The 19,187-nt window shown below is 42.6% G+C and overlaps 1 protein-coding gene across 1 annotated transcript in view; it reads right to left on the bottom strand.

The window, feature by feature from the left end:
* The window catches only part of SAMM50 (SAMM50 sorting and assembly machinery component), a 1,314,985-nt gene that overhangs the window by 902,594 nt on the left and 393,204 nt on the right, over nucleotides 1-19,187 (bottom strand). Inside the window, exon 6 of the mRNA XM_044088615.1 lies at nucleotides 10,443-10,573. Coding sequence (XP_043944550.1) covers nucleotides 10,443-10,573 — 131 coding nt within the window. The remainder of the gene's footprint in view (nucleotides 1-10,442; nucleotides 10,574-19,187) is intronic.

Here is a 19,187-nt window from a genome sequence, read left to right as displayed (position 1 = left end):
AGCCTCCCCCACCCTATCAGAGAAATGTCCGTAGTCACTGTGGCTGACGGCAGGGGAGAAACAAGTGGTCGACCTACTGTAACTTGGTGGCTGGTCAACCACCAGTGAAGATCCTTCTTGCAAGAGTTTGTAATCATGACTAAGAATGACATTGGAAGTTGTTGGTAAGACCAGTGGGTGAAGAGTAACCACTGAAGACTCCTCATGTGCATACGCCTGAGGAACTGCTATGAGTGTAGCTGCCATGGTACCTAGTAGTTTCAATACTTGAGAGGCCGGTACTTTTTTTCTCTGCAAAATGTCTGATACCTGGCTTCAAAGAGTGGCTATTCTGTCCAGAGGCAATTTTACTGTGGCAGTGGTGGTGTCTAATTCTGCTCCAATAAAGGAGATATGCTGCAATGGCGACAACGCAGACTTGTCAAAATTTATAGTTATGCCTAACTGAGAGCAGAGATTGAAAGTGTGATCCTTGGACAGAATTAGTTGATTCCTGGAGAAGGCGGTAAGGAGCCAGTCGTCCAGATACGGAAACACTCGGAATCCTAGATGCCTCACATGAGCCGTAACCACTGCCATGCATTTGGTAAACACTCTGGGAGCTGTTGTGAGGCCAAAGGGCAGTGCTCGGAACTGATGGTGACTGGCTCCCAGCCGGAAACGCAAATGACCCAGAGACTCCCCAGACTCTGGAATAGATTGCCCATACATGTCAAGCAGAGTGCCTCTTTGGCCCTCTTCAAAAGGAACCTTGACGATTGGATGGGAGAAAGGAAATTCACCCCAGGGATCACGTCAGTCGCCTTGCTAGACAGGGGTCCAGGGAAGTAAATAGTGTGGGAAGAAATAGCCAGGGAATTGTTATGGCTAGGCTTGTATAGGCCCTAGGGCTGATAGCCTAGTACCAACCTATGAACCTATGGTCTGGCCATTTTGATATGGTAGTACGTATCTTTGAGATCTATACAGCACATCCAATTGCCCATTCCGAGGAATGGAAGGATTGACTGAAGCATGACCATCCGGAACTTCTCCTTTACAAATGTGTTGAGTCTGCTGAGGTCTAAGATGGGCCTCCAGTCCCCTGTCTTCTTTGGAACTAAAAAGAATCTGGAGTAAGTTCCGGATCCTATCTGGTCTGCTGGGACTAGCTAGATGACTCTTTTCCTGCAGCCTCTGGATTTCTATGGCTGCTTGATCCCTGAGACTGGGTGGAACTGGGATTTTCTTTCGAACAGGTGGGGTTTCTAAGAATGGGATGATGTAACCTCTGGTAACAATGCTTTGTACCCAAGAATCTGTTGTAATTCCTAGCCAGGCGTCTAGATACAAAGACAAGCGACCCCCAACTGCCTCCAGAGTAGGCCAGTAGGGCCTCCTTTTAGGAGCACTGGTAGGGCTTACCAAAGAACTGATCCCTGTCACCCTGGTTTTGCGGACCCCCTCTGCCGCTGGGGCAGCGTCTTCCATTATTACCCCCCCCCTGGAGGGGGGTTCACTACGTGTGTTCTGGAAAGCTTCTTTGGACTTCTGGAATCACATTTTTCCACCGTTCTGCCCTTTGGGGTATGGTCTGGTAGGGGGTGAAAAACGGACTTCCTATGGCAGATACAGTGTTTCCATCTTGCTCACACCTAGTGAGAGTCTCCTTGACTTTGGGTCTGAAAAAGAGACAAGCCATCAAATCGGGTGTTAACAAAGGCTTGCGCAAAGGAGCATAAGCGCATCCAGGAATGTCTTCGAAGAGCTATTGCTGAACCCGCTGCTCGACTCAAACTATCGGCTGCATAGAAAATGAGCCGCATGGACGAGTTAAACTATGGAATTAAGGGTATTAAGCTGGGCTGTCACCTTCTCAGAGACAGCACCATCTGTACTACCCTTCAGAGTATCTCCGAAGTCTTTTAGGAGATCTCTTTGAAGACGGGTAAAATGAGTCAAGTAGTTGAGCGATCGCATAGCAAAGGTCGCAGAACTAAACATGTGTTTCCTGTACCTGTCCATCGTCCTGGAATCTCTATTAGGAGGATGGACAGTAGAAGAGGTTTCAGACATCTCTTTCTTGGTGGCCGCCGGCACCACCATGGCATCAACCGGAACTCCTCAGTGAGGAGCATCTTATCTTGGGGAGAGGTGATAAACTTGTTGGGCCTCCGAGGGGCAGGTTCCATAGTATCAGGAGACTCCCACACCCTTCAAGCAACCAATTCTATTAGTTCAAAGGGCGGAGTCACCCAGGAGGTGGAAGGTTGAGACCCAAAGGCCTTCAGGATCACCGAATCATCCTCAGTAGGGCTAATGGACTGCCAGTCACCCCAGTGCTTAAGGACCTCCAGGATATCAGCAAAAGAGATATCCTCTGAGGGGGACACTTCTGACTCCTCTAAGTCGGTGCCTGATGTCAAAGACTCCTGTAGGGAGTCTAAATGCCTCCTCTTACAAAGTTTCTTCCTGGGAACCTCATCAGTGGGGGCTTCTGGTGAGATCTCAGTAGAACATGGGTCACCCAATGGGGTTACCTGAGGCTCTGGGTCTCAACGTTTCACCGGGACCTGCGATGTAGAGGCAGAAACTGGCACTTTAGGGGAGGAGGGCTCTGATGATGTGTGTGTCTTGGATGACATAACCCTCCTCATAGCATCGATGGCTCCACTGCTCTGACCCGAAGAAGCCAACGGTTCTGAAGAAGACGCGAACCTCCCTGGGGCCGAAACAGTGGGATCCGACCCAGGGGAAGGAGCCGAGCTCACCTGCGCCGACATTCCGAGAGGAAGGGTCAGAACCGATGCATCAGTTCAACTCCCCCTCCCCCCGGAGCCGACCAGAGAGTGTTGGCTCCCAGAATCTTCGAACGGCACAGAAGAAGTCAGGGTTGACGGAGCCGATAGCACTGGAACAGGCCTCCGCTCTTAAGACTCCACAATCATCAGATCCCCCTCCCCGGCTCCGAAGGACCGGCTCGGCTCGGAGGAGTAGTCGTCACAGCAGGTGCGATGGTCAAGTTCTGAAATCGGTTGGTTCGAAGCCAATAAAAATTTGGCCAGTGCTGGGTTCTCGAGAAGCCTCTCCACCACCCGGTCCACATCCACATCGGAGAGGGTTCTTGAAGAATGAGTCAGAGGAACCAAAGAGGCCACCGATTGAAGAATGGGAGACCTTAAGGTCTCGGAGACTGGCTCCGAAACACTGGCTCGGTGCACAACTCTGAAGACTGCGGAGCCGGCGACCCCACCTTCACAGCAAGGCTCTGAGCCGATGACTTGGGCTCCGAGGAAGCTCTGGAGGACTTCGATGACTTGGAAGTCTGGTCAGCCTTGTCCAAGGACTCCTGAAAATCTGGCTTCAGTAAGCCTCTATCCACCAGCTTTCTTTTTCATTCAAGAAAAACCCGGCTACTGAAAGAATGGCACATAGAGCAATCCTCCTGGAGGTGAACTGGCCCCAAGCAATAAACACAATTTACATGGGAGTCAGTGATTGACATTTTCTGCCTGCATTTAGGGCACTTTTTAAAACCTGACTTCTGCTTTTCTTTTTGATCAGCCATACTAATGAAAAAACAACAGTATGCACCAATCAGAACAATTATTTCACTCTAAGACTACAGCACACACACGGCAAACTCTATAACACTGTAGAAACACAGTAAAGCTAAGTATAAATTCTAATTTTATAAAGGCTAACTAACACGCTAAATATAAGCCTACACTAGCAAAAAGCTAATTATAAATCTTAACTTTTAAAGAACTATCTATACAACACGCTACTATAGCTGGATAGGTAACTAACAACTATGAGCAGCCACTCTTAAGAGGATGAAATCCTCGTCAAGTACAACAAAAACTGAGCTAAACCAAGGCTAACTAGCCCAACAAAACAGTCTAAACAGAAAACTGACAAAAACTTAGCTATAAAGGTACAATATAGTAGAAAAATTTCCACAATACTGGCCCAAGTTCACCAACAACCTTCGATATGTTTCAGTGGCAAACTAGATCTGAGGTACGACAGAGAGCATCATGGGATAGGGACCTGGCCTCGAGCTACTCTGAGATCTTCAGCTAGTGAAAGTGTCTGACTTGGAGCTGATGGATCGGCTCCGAACCCATGTGTAAGAATGAGCAACGCGACTGAAAAACTTCACATCACTATCTCTTCCATCTAAAATAACATAACCTCCAGTCCTTACTCTACTTCTATACCTACCCTTCCAAGTCTAACTAACACAATTTTGTTTTCCTTTTAGCCTGTTCCCATTACTTACATCAAATCTCTACTGCTCAAGCTAAAACCATGCTCTCCTTCCACTGACAAATTACCTCCTACATTCCTCAAACTTGTTGCTGACTCTATTGCCTATCCTATATCTATACTAATAAACAGATCAATTCTAGAATCAACTGTCCCCACCCTATGGAAATCTTTCTTTACTATCCCTCTTCATAAAGGTGGAAACTCTACAGAACCTTCAAACTACCGACCCATTGCCATTCTGTCCACCTCTCTCTAGAAAAATGTATCCACTCTCAGCTTCTCAATCACCTCCTTAACCACCACTTGCTTACCCCTATCCAACACTGATTTCGTCCCCACCATAGCAACACCACTCTCCTCCTCTCCTTCACACACACCATCGCAGAGACCGTAGACAACAATAAACTTATTTCCTGTCTCTTCCTAGATCTCTCCAAAGCTTTTGACACTGTCTCTCATCCTCTACAATTATCCAAACTTGCTAGCCTACACCTATCCCCCTCCACACTTGCTTGGTTCGATAGTTACCTATCTGGCAGGGAACAATCTGTCAAATGGCTCTCACCCTCCTCCCCTTTTTTTCCCATCTCTACTGGTGTTCCTCAAGACTCCATCTTAGGACCCCTTTTGTTTAACATCTTCACCAATGATCTTTTCACCTCTTGTAAAGAATCTTCGCTCATTCAACATGCTGACAACTCCACACTTATCTCTATATCTAATAACATTTCTGAACTACACTCCTTAACTCAACATGCCCTACCATCCACGGAACAATGGCCTTCTCACAACCTACTGATCCTAAATCCCAAAAAGACTAAACGCCTACTTTTCCTTCCCCGTTCTCATTCTCACCATAAAACCTCCTTTGTTATTAAATCTTCTAACAATACAACTATCCAACCTGATAACCACACAAAACTCCTAGGGGTCATCATTGATGATGAACTAAAGTTCAACCTACACATACTCCAATGTATAAAAAAAAAAAAACAAAAAAGAAACACCAGAAATTAGGCCTGCTATATCAGAACGAAAAATTCCTAACTCCTGATGCTAGACTCACCCTGGGACAGGCCCTCCCTCCTCCCCACCCTCCTATATGCCGCCCCGGTACTTACCAATATTCAGGTCACCACTCAAACTCCAACAGACTTACCATAAAATAGCCAGATTCATTACTAACTCCACATACAACTCACACCACTGCATTGCATTAAACTCTCTCCAGTGGCTTGAACTTCCCTAACTACTGCTACTTTATCAATTTCACATGCTACACTCTATCCTTCATAAACCCTCCTTCTATCAATCTCTCTCTTCCTTAGTCCCTATCTACACTCCATCCCGAACCCTCTGTACTTCTAATCAACAATTACTTGATATCTACCACCCAACAAAGTCTGTAGGAAAACTACTCTATAAACACTCAGTCGCCCATGCCTGGAACAAACTTCCCCTTGACTTACGTTGAGTTTCACACAACTCCCACTTTAAAAAACAAACTAAAAACTTAATTTCTCAGTTCCAGGACCTGCCCTTGCAAAGATCCCACTTAGTCTCCCTCCCCCACACTTGCCATTATAAGGACCCTACTTAGTCCCCCTACACACCTCTCTCAAGAAGTTTCTCATAATCTATTTGCATAATTCCGCACAAACAGCAAAAATATATATATTTTGTTTTACTTTCAACCTATTGCATTATCTCACTGTTAAATTATGTGTTACTTAGTTTAATTTTTTTTTCTTTCTCCATACATGGAACTTTAACTTGTATGTATGCACTCAACAATTGTAAATCTTTTCGCTCTAACTGCTCTCACTTCAATATTGTGAAAAATTATACTTTGTAATAAACATGTACTGCTGGAGCTTTTCTCCTCTGGTCAATATATATATATATATATATATATATATATATATATATATATATATATATATATATATGGGTAAATGACCCAAGCCTATACTTTTTTAAATAGCCCTGCAGAATGTACATGATCTTGTGATCATGTTTTTGTCTTGCCCCTCATAACACTTTCTTTTGGGTAAACTGTTGAGGATTATGGTCAGTCAGTGATGTCAGTACAAAAAAGTATATTGATGGGAAATATATGAATCTTCTGAAGTGAATTACAGTCTTGAAAATTTGAAATATTTACAGCTTTTCCTGATTATGGGCTTTTGTCACACCATTATTTTAATTTGTCTTTGTCAAGAACTCTTGAACAAAGAAATTTGAAAGGGTATACCAAAGAATGTGGTACAAAGTAGAAAGGAGTATGTATAAAAAATGAGGGCAAAATTGGGTTGGGTTGCATGGCCAGGCTTATAAAGGCTCAAAGAACTACAACTAGCATAAAAAAAAAAACAGTTAAATTAGACACTTTAAAACTAAAAGTACAGTTGTGTACACTTACCATAAATGTAGATGTTCGAGTGTGTACACTGTTGCAGTCATCACCTGTGGGTTATTCCTGCTGTGGTAGCTCTCGGCCGGCTTGAATACCAGAGTCAATGTTTTTCTGCATCGGCTGCTGTCACCTGCTGCCTGACGTCAGGTTGTCAGTGCTATAAAGCAGGGCAGCCAACACCATTACATCAGTTTTTCTTGCCCTAACCAGTCAGAGGCCCAAGTAAATATGGCAAAGGTGGCCCTGGTGGCTAAAAGCTGCCATTAGAAACTTATGTCTCTCTAAAGAATGAAGATAAGGAGGAAGCAACAGTGAATACACTCAAACATCTACATTTATGGTAAGTGTACACAACTGTACTATGTTCTTCGTGTTTCACTGTTGCAGTCGTCACCTGTGGGAGGAGTCCCAAAGCTGAGGAGAAGGGTGGTAGGATTAGTAAGAAACCTAGGAATGGGTCAGCATGTCCTGCAGAACTGCAGAGGCAAACCTTGCCCTAGCCTTAGAAAATAGAGGTAGGTGATAATGCTTGGTAAAGGTATGGACAAATGTCCAGCTGACAGCTTCCAGGATGTCCCTGGTGGGAACTCCTCTGAGGAATAATGCTGTGGAAGTGGAGGCTGCCCTAGTGGAATGGGTTCGGATAGACTGGGGGGGGGGGGTTCCAATGCAATCTATAGCAGAAATGGATACAGTGTAATATCCATTTGGAAATGGGCTTCCCCTCTGCCCCTGGGGCAAAGCTAACAAGTAGTTAGTCCGTTTTTCCTGAAAGGTTTAGTAAGATCCAGATAGTATCGAAGCTGTCTGTGCATGTCTAGTGAGTGCAGAATTCTTTCCCCCTTGTTTTGATGGTTAGGAAAGAAGGTGGGTAGATGTATGGCCTGGCTGAAAGTTACATTAGATACCACCTTGGGCATTAAGGAGGGATTAGTCCTCAGGGAGACCCTGTCTGCATGGAAGATGATGCAGGGCTCAATGGCCATCAGTGCCTGAAGTTCTGAAACCCTTTTGGCCGAGGTGATACTAGGAGAAAAGCAGTCTTCCAGGAGAGATATCTTAGTTCTGCTGAAGCAGCGGGCTTGAAGGGTGGTAAAATTAGTTTTTCCAAAACATAATTCAGGTCCCAGGCTGGAGTGGGTGGCCTTCTGGGAGGCCTGATATTAGAAGCCCCTCTGAGGAACTGTTTAATCAAAGGATGGGTGAACAGGGGCTGTTATGTATCAAAATGAGCTGAAATGGCAGAGGTGTGGATTTTAATAGAGGATAAGGAGAGGCCACTATTAAGTAGCTCCTCTAGGTAGTCCATGATAGGAGGGATGGAAGTTGTGAGGTATTGCCCCCTCTGGACTGGCTCCAGGAGCAGAATCTTTTCTATTTTCCTGCATAGGATTTTCTGGTGCTGGGCCTTCTGGCCTCTGTGATAAATGTCTAGGACCTGTTTGCTTAACAGGGGCCCCTTGTTTGCCTTTAGTGTATTAGCCATGCTGACAGTTTGAGAGTCTGCAAGTCTGGGTGCAGCATCCCCCCCCACCTGAGTTAAGAGGTCTGAGATCAGGGGAAGCTGCCTGGGAGGCTGTAAGGTCAGGCTGCACGGTAAGGGGTACCAATGTTGTTTGGGCCAATCTGGAGCAATGAGGATGGCCTTTGGTCTCTCCTCCCTTATTTTGATCAGTACCTTGGGAATGAAGCAGAGGAGGGAATGCATACACAAAGACGGTGTTTCAGGGGAAGGTCACGGCATCTGCCTCCCATGCTAGGTGGTGATACTCCCTGGTACAGATTTTTTTCAGCTGATGGTTGAGGTGCGAAGTAAAGAGATCCACCTCCAGAATCCCTGACGCCTGAGATTTGTAAAAAGATTTTTCTGTGGAGCTGCCATTCATGGGGTTCCAGTAAGTTTATACTTAAGTGGTCTGCCAGGGTGTTGTTGATCCCTGGTATGTATTGGGCCATCAGGTGTAGCCCCATGGAAGAGGCTGCCAGCCAGAGGTTCATGGCTAGCCTGCACAGAGGGTAAGATTGGGTCCCTCCCTGTTTGTTGATGTACCACATTACTGTGGTGTTGTCTGTTTTGATAAGACGAACCCCTGGCTTGAGATGGGGTTTGAAGGATGTCAGAGCCTTTTGTACTGCCATCATTTCCTTCTGGTTGATGTGTAAGGGGAAGGTGCTGGGCATCCCGAAGACCTTGGGTGCACCTGCCTTCTAGGTGAGCAGCCCAAACTATGTCTGAGGCGTCGGTGGTAATGGTTTGCCCGGTTGGGCGGTGGATGAAGGAAAGTTCCTTGTTCTGGGCACAGGCCCTTGCCCACCAGAGAAACTCAGCCCTTATACAGGGGATCAGAGGGATAGAGGTCTCTAGGGGTTGAGAATGCTGACACCAAAGGTTATTTAGGTACCACTGAAGTTTTCTCATGTGAAGCCTGGCCAGAGGAATTAGAAGGATGCAAGATGCCATGTACCCAAAGGCTTGCAGGAACTTCCTCACAGTGAGGTGACTTCTGGAAGCCAGCTGTGTAAAAAAGAGAGGCAGGAAACTCTGCTTTTCTGCGGATAGGAAGACCATTTGGGATGCTGTGTCCAGCAGTGCTCCCAAGAAAATGATCTTCCTGGAGGGTGTTGGCCTTGATTTCTTCTTGTTGATGGTGTACCCTAAGGGGGTTTGGAGGATTTTGACAAAAGGGAGGTCTTTGCTTCTGCTACAGGCTCCATGGAAAGAAACTGATGTAATGGCGTCAGCTGCCTTCCTTTACAGCACTGAAGACCTGATGTCAGGCAGCAAGCGACAGTAGCCGACGCAGATAAACATTGACTCTGGTATTCAGGCCAGCCGAGGGCTACCACAGCAGGGATAACCCACAGGTGATGACTGCAAAAGTGAAACACTAAGAGCATCTGCAAAATGCAGTTAGAAAACCTGTACTGAGAGATGAGGTAAAAGAGAAACTAGGTAGTCACTGAAATACAAGAAATAGTACTTAAACCTGAGTGAAATAAAGCAGGAAGCATGTGAAATACCATTTACAATAAATGGAGAGCAAAGAGATTTGTAGATAAGCTGCTTGTGTGATGTAATTTTCTACTGCCAAGCACTGCATTGTAGGATACCAAAGGGCAGACTAAAAAATCAAAATCACATCACGATGCTGGACCCTATGTTGACAGACTGTGGCAAAACACAAATACATTCAAAAATGCATAGAGTCCCACAGTGGTGTTAAAATAAAAGAAACATCAAGATGTGATGAAATGAACACTTTTTTCAGTTTTTGGATGTGGTTATCCTTTAATTAAAGGAACTACTACTGGCACTAAAGTTAGCACAAAATTCCTGCAAAGGCTGCAAGCTGCACTGGAAACTGTGCTGTCTTCTTGAAGACACTGGAACACTGCCTCCACAAGACACCCATCCCTGTCAGCCCAAGTTAAACAGAGTATGCACCGCAGTCATGACTAATATCCAGCATGAACAGGATCACAGATGCTGTGGAGCTAGGGTTCAAATTAAGTGTGAAAAGAAGTTAGCAGGTGCTGTTCAGGGCTCAGATTAAGTGTGAAAAGAGGTTTTACTCTTTAGTGCTGGAATGTTTAACACTAACCTCCATCTGTGAACCAGAGTAAGTGACATGAACTGCAGCTCTTGCCACATTGGAGTTTTAAGTAGAATACCATATACAGACCTTCTAAATCAGAAAAGCACTCCATAGCACTGCAATTTTTAAAACAGACTGTACTCTACATTTCAGTGAAAAAGGAAATGTTTGCTCACTTTCTTTCAAAATATCCAGGTTGTGGCTTGAAAAAGGATAAACCATATGAAGTCTCTTTTGTTCCATATGAGAACTGGAAAGTCAGTTTTTCAGCACGACCAAAGAGGTTGGGCAGTTTAAGGCCAAGGACCTGAAGAAAGAAATATGAATTACTACATCATACACAAATTCTTTGTTTCTATTCATTCTAAAACAGAACCTGGTTTAAAAAACAGCAATGTTAACCCTGTCACCTCAATCATTACCTTTACTGAACAAATTCCCCATGTTTCAGGACTGAACAAAGTCCCCACGTTTCAGGACTGAACAAAGTCCCCACGTTTCAGGACAGAATGCAGCCTGCTTGGTTACAAAGGAAAAGTTTCATTGCAGTCATACAAAAGATTTAAGCAGAACAAGCACGTACACACAGAAACATTGACACAGAAAATTTAAATATTGTTTTCTGTTTTGCAAAACTACAGTTACAAATAGATAAATGTGCCTATTTTGCTGGAAGGATGTTGCAGTCAAAGGACTCAGGAACACTTATAGCAGTTAATATGGTGTTGCCAAAAGGTACTCAGCTTCTAGGTCTTGTGCCAGTGTCTGGAGGGTGCCTGATGACCTGGATGTGTATAACTATGAAACCAAGTCATTAAAAACAGAAAATGGCAAACTAGCTAAAGAAACTTCAAGGTCTTGTGTCAGCAGAAATATACTGCAAGCAGTCCAGCGCACACATACAAAAGGTCTTAAAACATGAGTTCATAGGCTCCTAATGGGCATCTCCCTGTTGTAATTCTGATACTCATAAGTATGACACTCAGAATTAAGAAAAAGAGTCAGAAAGTGCAGAACGGCAACAGTGAATGTTAAACATTGATGTTCTTATTTAAAGTTTTTTTTTGTAACAGGGCAAGCCACCAGTTCCCCCCAAATGATACATATGTATATGTAAATGTATATGTGTGTGCGTGTGTTTGTGTGTGTGTATATGTATGTGTATACGGGTCTACTGCTCTACATCGAAAGAAGATTTCTTTGAAATAGAGCAGGAGACCCACACTTCAGCGAAAGTTCACTTCAACGAAAGTGCACTTTCGCTGAAATCTAGTTCCCCGGGCGACCCCCCAAAAAAAACAAAAAAACACTAAAACATGTTTTTGCAGGGGGAAAGCTCCCCTGCATCCCTCATGTGGGGGGCTGTGCCCCCCACACACCCCCTACTTAAATATACCAACTCCAAGATCGCACTACAGCAGAAAAAAGGGAATATTCCCATTCCGCACTGTAGTGTGACTGCCAAAGTCAATGTTTGAAGTTTCACTACATCAAACAAGTGGACTCAGTGAAGTGGGTTCGAAGAAGTGAAACTTCGAACATCTGCATGGATCCCGTGTGTGTGTGTGTGTGTGTGTGTGTGTGTGTGTGTGTGTGTGTGTGTGTGTGTGTGTGTGTATGTATATATATATATATATATATATATATATATATATATATACATATACATACATATATATATATATATATACATATATACATATATACATATATATATATATATATATATATATATATATATATATATATATATATATATATATATACATACATATATATATATATATATATATATATATATATATATATATATATACATATACATACATACATATATACATACATATATATATATATATACATATACATATATATATATATATATACATATATATATATATATATATATACATATATATATATATATATATATATATATATATATACACATACATACATATATATATATATATATATATATATATACTCACACACATACACAATGGATATAAAAAGTGTACACACCCCTGTTAAAATTCCAGATTTTTGTAATAGCAAAACTGAGACCACAATAAATCATTTCAACTTTTTCCACCTTTAATGTGACCTATAACCTGTACAATTTAATTGAAATACAAAAAATCTGTTAGGAGGAAATAATATAAAAAAAAAAATGTACAATAAGCTGGTTGCAAAAGTGTGCACACCCTTAAACTGATACTTTGTTGAAGCACCTTTTGCTTTAATTACAGCATTCAGTCTTCTTGGGTAGGAATCTATCAGCATGGCACATCTTGACTTGGCAATATTTGCCCACTCTTCCTTGCAAAAGCACTCAAATCTGTCAGATTGTGAGGGCGTCTCTTGTGCACTGCCTTCTTCAGGTCACCTCACAGATTTTCTATTGGATTTGGGTCTGGGCTCTGGCTGGACCATTCCAAAACTTTAATTTTCTTCTGGTGAAGCCATTCTTTTGTCAATTTGGATGTATGCTTGGGGTCACCGTCATGTTGAAAGGTGAAATTCCTCTTTATCTTCAGCTTTCTAGCAGATGCCTGAAGGTTATGGGCCAGAAGTGACTGGTATTTGGAACTGCTCAGAATTCCGTCCAAGCCCCAGCTCCAGCTGAAGAAAAACAATCTCAAAGCATGATACTGCCACCACCATGCTTCACCGTGGGGATGGTTTTCTTTTGGTGATGCGGAGTGTTGTTTTTGCGCCAAATGTACCTTTTGGAACTGTGGCCAAAAAGTTCAACCTTGGTCTCATCAGACTATAACACATTTTCCCACATGCTTTTGGGAGACTTGATGTTTTGCAAATTTTAGCCAGGCCTGGATGTTTTTCTGTGTAAGAAAAGGCTTCCGTCATGTACCTCTAACCCATAGCCCAGACATATGGAGAAAACTGGAGATTGTTGTCACGTAGTACACAACCAGTACTTGCCAGAAATTCCTGCAGCTCCTTCAGTGTTGCTGTAGGTCTCTCGGCAGCCTCCCTGACCAGCAGTTTTCTTCTGGTCTTTTCATCAATTTTTGAGAGATGTCCAGTTCTTTGAAACGTCACTGTTGTCCCATATTTTCTCCACTTTTTGATGACTGTCTTCACTGTGTTCCATGGTATATCCAATGCTGTGGAAATTTTTTTTGCACCCTTCTCCTGATGGATACCTTTCAATAATGAGATCCCTTTGATGTTTTGTAAGCTTTCTGTAAACCACGGCTTTTGATGTAGCAGGCAACTGAGTAAAGGTCAGGAAAATCCTACTAGGACAGCTGAACTTTATTTGGGGTTAATCAGAGTCTTTAATTGATGGCAGGTGTATACCTAAGAAGACAATGCTGTAATCAAATCAAAAGGTGCTTCAACAAAGTATTAGTTTATGGGTGTGCACACTTATGCAACCAGCTTATTGTACGTTTTTTATTTTTTATATTTTTCCCCCAACAGATTTGTTAGTTTTTCAATTGAATTGTACAGGTTATAAAGTCACATTAAAGGTGGGAAAAGTTTTGAAATGATTTATTGTGATCTCATTTTTTTATATCACAACACCTGGCATTTTAACAGGGGGAGTATACACTTTTTATATCCAGTGTGTGTGTGTGTGTGTGTGTGTGTGTGTGTGTGTGTGTGTGTGTGTGTGTGTGTGTGTGTATATACATACATATATACTTGTGTGTGTGTGTGTGTGTGTGTGTGTGTATATATACTGACACTCATTTGGTCGACAGCTCATTTGGTCGACAAACATTCTGCACCCCCCCAACTATATATAACAACTCCACGGTCGCACAACAGTGGGGAGGGGGACAAATCTCAGGTTTTTGCCTTGAATACTTTTTGTCGACCAAATGAGTATCAGTCATATGAGTTGTCGACCAAAATGACCTAGATCCATGTATATATATATATATATATATATATATATATATATATATATATATATATATATATATATATATATATATATATATAATTTTTTTATGGATCTATTTTCTATTAATGGTAGTACAATCCACCGAACATTACAAACATGAACTCAAATAATCAACATAAGACATCCACAAAAATGTAAATTACAGAAGGTTAGATTAACAAACCAGCCTATAATGCCGTAAATAGGAGATATCCCGTTAAGTACAATGAGGAAGTGGTTCTAAGCTGTACCGACGTAGCAGAGTAGTTTCCAGAGTACCGGGTGAGATATATTTTAGAGGTATGCAAGAACAAGAAGGTGATAATTGTGCTAGGTTATGTGTATTACTAGAGCTATTGAAGATCGTTGTTCAGTGGAGCTAAGGGAATTTTCCCTTTTCCCCACTGTAGTGCGATCTCAGAATTGGTATAGGTAGTGGTGGTGTGGGGGTGCAGGGGTGCTTGCTCCCCTGCATAGTGTAGTGTAGTATGTTTGTTGTGTTTTATTGTTTTTTAGTGCAATCAGTTGAAATGGGTTTCATTAATGTAGGTTTCTGTAATGTTGGCTTTCGTGGAAGTTGGGTTCGGTTGTTTGAGTTTATGTTTGTAACATTCGGTGGATCGTACTTTTCGTTAATAGAATGTAGATCCATATATACATATACATATATATATATATATATATATATATATATATATATATATATACACACACACACACAGACACATATACATATATGTATATATTATACCAACTCCAAGATTGCTATACTTTGGGAAAGAAAGGAATATTTCAAGGAACAGCAACCTTGAACTTAGTATGCAGTCTGCATTTTCCGTCAGTTTGTCTATTCCCAAGCTCATACTAAGTCTCAGAATATCAAATGGTTACCTCAATGAGCACTACATTTCCTCAGGACTATAGCCACAAGCATCTCCTGACACTATGCTAATGGCAGACCTAGTGCTGCTGCAAAAGGAAAGGAATCCTTAAGGTCCTTAACTTAATGGCGGTTTGGTGCTGCAAAGACTCAAAGCCAGGAAATCCTTAGGCTGGAAAACAATTAGTGGAACTGTCCCACAGAACAGCAGAGATCACCCAAGCACGTAGCTGCTCCTCATCCTTGGTCTGCAGCTCCATACAGTGAGCCACCCTCCATAGTCTAAACAAACTGAAGGACATCTCTTTGTGTCCTGAAGCATGGCTTCATGACACAAAGGAATGGAGCCCTGACTGTGACTCGGGTGACCTGGACTTCATTAGCTCACTGGCACTGGAGAAGCCAGGCAAGGTAGGAGAGGAATGAAGAGGCATGGCCTGCTCACCTCTCCTGGAGGTTTGAAGGATTATGAGTGCTTAGGACACTTTTTTTCTTTTTTTTTTGGTTTTAGACTGTGTGAGCTGACTGTGCACTGCTTGAGGGTATAGGGAAACTGCCCTCAGCAGAAAGATGTTTTCCCTTTAACAAACCCATTATTAAGTCATTATGCAAGGACACGGTAAGAGATTAAGGGGGACACCCCTCCCCTCAAGGTCATGTAAAATACAACCCATTGCTGAATAACTGTGCTAGTGAGCTTTACAATAAGTTACAGCAAATAGCTGGCAATTTGGGGTGGCATAAAAGCTACTTGCTCCCAGACATCGCTACTGACACTAAGAGCTGCTAGGTAGTAGTGGAACTCAGTCCCACTACCGTAAAAAGGTAGCTAAATCTGTGGTTCCATAATCCTTGCTCTTCTCCTTCCACTGCTTACTGGCCTTCTACCATGCAGGCTACAAATCAGACTTGGCAACTGGCATCACAGAAAGCAGCTCCTCCTTGTATGTGCTACAGACAAAAGGCCATCCTTCACAGGTAGCAATGACAGCAAGCAATCTTTCTCATGTGGCAGAGGCTGCAGCTAGCCAGCAGGCACTGTAAACAACAGTTCACCCTTCCTGGCACTGCAAGCGCATTCTAACAAACTACAAATGACAGGAAGTCATCCTCATAGGAATTACAAGCAGGAAATAATTTTCAAAAGTGTAACATTCAAAAAAGTCAAATTCACAGTCATCCCACAGCGCAACACATCTTCAATATAGTCAGCGACAGAATCTCACCTTCTAAAAAAGCCTTTCAGACAGCAGTTCACACTCAAAGGAACAACAGGCAGCAGTTTATACACGCAGATGTGGTACATAAGAGGTTGTCCTCACAGGCATCATAGGCAAGAGGTTGTTTTCACGGGTACTACAAATAGGAACCTACAATCACAGGCACTGCTGGTGGCAGCTTGCCTCCACAGCATCTGCAGACATTTGTGTGCTCCCTTGGAAACTGTATGCTGCAGACAGCATTTGTCTGCATGGGAGCTGCAGGTAGAAGACTGCCTTCAAAGGCATTATCACAGCTCTCCCTTAGAGGAGCTGCAAATAACTGATTACTTTCTATGACAAAGGCATGGCAATTAAGGCTACCTGCCCTAACACATTCCAACAGCCACATCTTATATGTCCATGGAAAAAGCTGCAGAGTAGATAATTTTACAAAATAAGTCAAGGGACCTTTCCTGCTTCTGTTAGTCAGATGTAGTTTAGGAAAATTCTACCATGTCTACTCAACTTACATGAAGTCACTCACTCACATAAACTTCTACATAACCACTTTAATACAAACATTTTTGCAATGGATGCACTCTAGCCTATCATTTTATGAGTAAATGATACACAAATAAGTGTTTTCTGCAACATAAAACTCTCTACATCTTTCAAAGTGGGGATTCCACACCACCCTTACTTTACAATTTCCACTCTGAAGTTGTTTTAGCTTGGAGAAAACATCATTTACTTACAGGCAATTTAAGACATTTTATTCTTCCTTTCAAGTGCACGAGCACTCACAAACCACTATCGTGCACGAGCTTCAGACCACCCACAAACCACTATCATGCACAAGCTTCAGACCACCCACAAACCACTATCATGCAAGTAATACAGTCTCACTATGCTGTGAAATACAAGTAAAGGCTAGAACTACTCTGCTCGAGCGACTGTGACTTGAGCTCTGGTGACCTGAACAAGTGACCACAACCCTTTATGAGACAAGTTTCTTTCTTCTTTTGTAAGTACAAAGCAAAATACTACATATTCCAACTCTGACTGCCTGATTACAAGACTAAAAGGAAATTATCGATTTCACTTAAATAAAGATGTGGCAAAAGAGTAGGGAGCAAGAATGAACAGAACAACTTACCTTAAAGATGAATGCAAAACTGCACTGGAAAAGTGTAAGATGATTCAGTATAATATTGCATAAGTAGGATTCACAACATATCCAACATGGGTGGAAATGGACAGACTACATGGGTCACAAAGCCCTTATTTAATGTCAAATTATACATTTTAAGATACATAAAAGAGGATATCATATGGTACATCAACTGCTTGGGGGAAGGTTAAACAGGACAGGAAGATGACAACAGCAAAATATACATTTCTGTTTATTTATGCTTTGCTGACTAGGTTTGTCCCACTAGGCCAGTGGCTCACTTTGAAGGGAGACTAAAGGTTCTATCCATACTGACTGGGGGGAAATTTCCAAAAGCGCTGAAGATCCTGCCCTACTCATCATTGTAGCGAGTGGAACCCATTTTGCATGACTACTTCTTGTTTCTGTTCCAGGCACAGAGGCGGCTTGGTGAAATGGAAGCAGATGGAGAGAGAAGGAGATAAAGGAGCGGTGAGATAAATGGAGGAGAAAGCAAATATTAAGACTGGAGAATACATGCAAGATTCTGAGAGGTTTCAAAGAAATCTGTTTGATGGAGAGGAGTCAGTAAATGATGGATGTATATTTACAACCCTCCAGTCGGGAGGGTTGAGGGATGATTCACTTAAAGAAATGGTGATGCAGAGTGAGCCAGAAAACGAAGAAGACATTTCTTGGAGGGACATTATGGAGAAAATACAAAACAAGGATGCACAGACAATCCTGAAGAATAGTGGTAAGATGGAAAAGAAAACATATGCAGAGAAAGTAAAAGAAGGCAAAAAGTACAGTTGTGTACTCTTACCATAAATGTAGATGTTCGAATGTATTCACTGTTGTAGTCATCACATTTGGGTTGTCTGCCTGCAGGTAGCCCTCAGCCGTCCTGAATACCAGAGTCTTCAGAATTCTGCGTTGGATGCTGTCGCTTCTTCCTTGACGTCAGGTCGTCAGGGGTATAAAACTTGCAGCCGACGCCATTACATCAGTTTTTCTTGCCCCAGATGTCAGGTGCCCCCATAATAGGAAGCAATTAAATGGTATGGTAAAACCCTCATCACCACACCAGTTATCACCCCCTCCTTGGTCAGATCCGACCAGAAACTGATAACCCTGGACATCCTCACCCCTCCACCTCCCCCAGTCAAAGAAACCATAGTCAAAAACCTCTCCAAAGCAAACTTCAAACTACTTGCATCCGAAGTGGAAAGCTTCACTATTCCCTTGCAGAAGGATAATGATATCCAGAATGCGGAATCCTACACCAAGGCACTCTATATGCATCTTCAGGATTGCATGGACCGTGTTATCCCAAATAAAACCAAGACTCCTTCCTCAAGCAAGAAGAAACCAGTGTGGTGGACCCCGGCCATAAGCAAACTTTACAATAAAAGGAGGAGACTTATACAAAAAAGGCCAAATCTCAAGTAGAAAAATCATCCCTGATCAGCATTAGTAAGAAATTGAGGGCCCTCATCAAGTCAACTAAAGCTAATTTTGAAAAGAAAGTTGCCAAGGATGCCAAGGATAACCATAAGGCCTTCTATGGCTACGTCAAAAACCTAAATGGCAACGCTCAGGTCTGTTCTGAGCTAGTACAAAATGGAACAAAATACAGTGACCCTTCTGACATTGCCAACATCTTAGCTGACAGGTTCAGTGCAAATCCCCCCCCCCCCCCTCACCACCTACAGGGCCTATTACCATTCTAGGGGATTGTACAAGTCCAATTATTACTGATACGTTGGT

Source organism: Protopterus annectens, chromosome 11.part0 (genome assembly GCF_019279795.1).
Source record: "Protopterus annectens isolate FY-2018-M chromosome 11.part0, PAN1.0, whole genome shotgun sequence".
NCBI lineage: Eukaryota > Metazoa > Chordata > Ceratodontiformes > Protopteridae > Protopterus > Protopterus annectens.
This window is presented reverse-complemented; position numbering and strand designations above follow the sequence as displayed.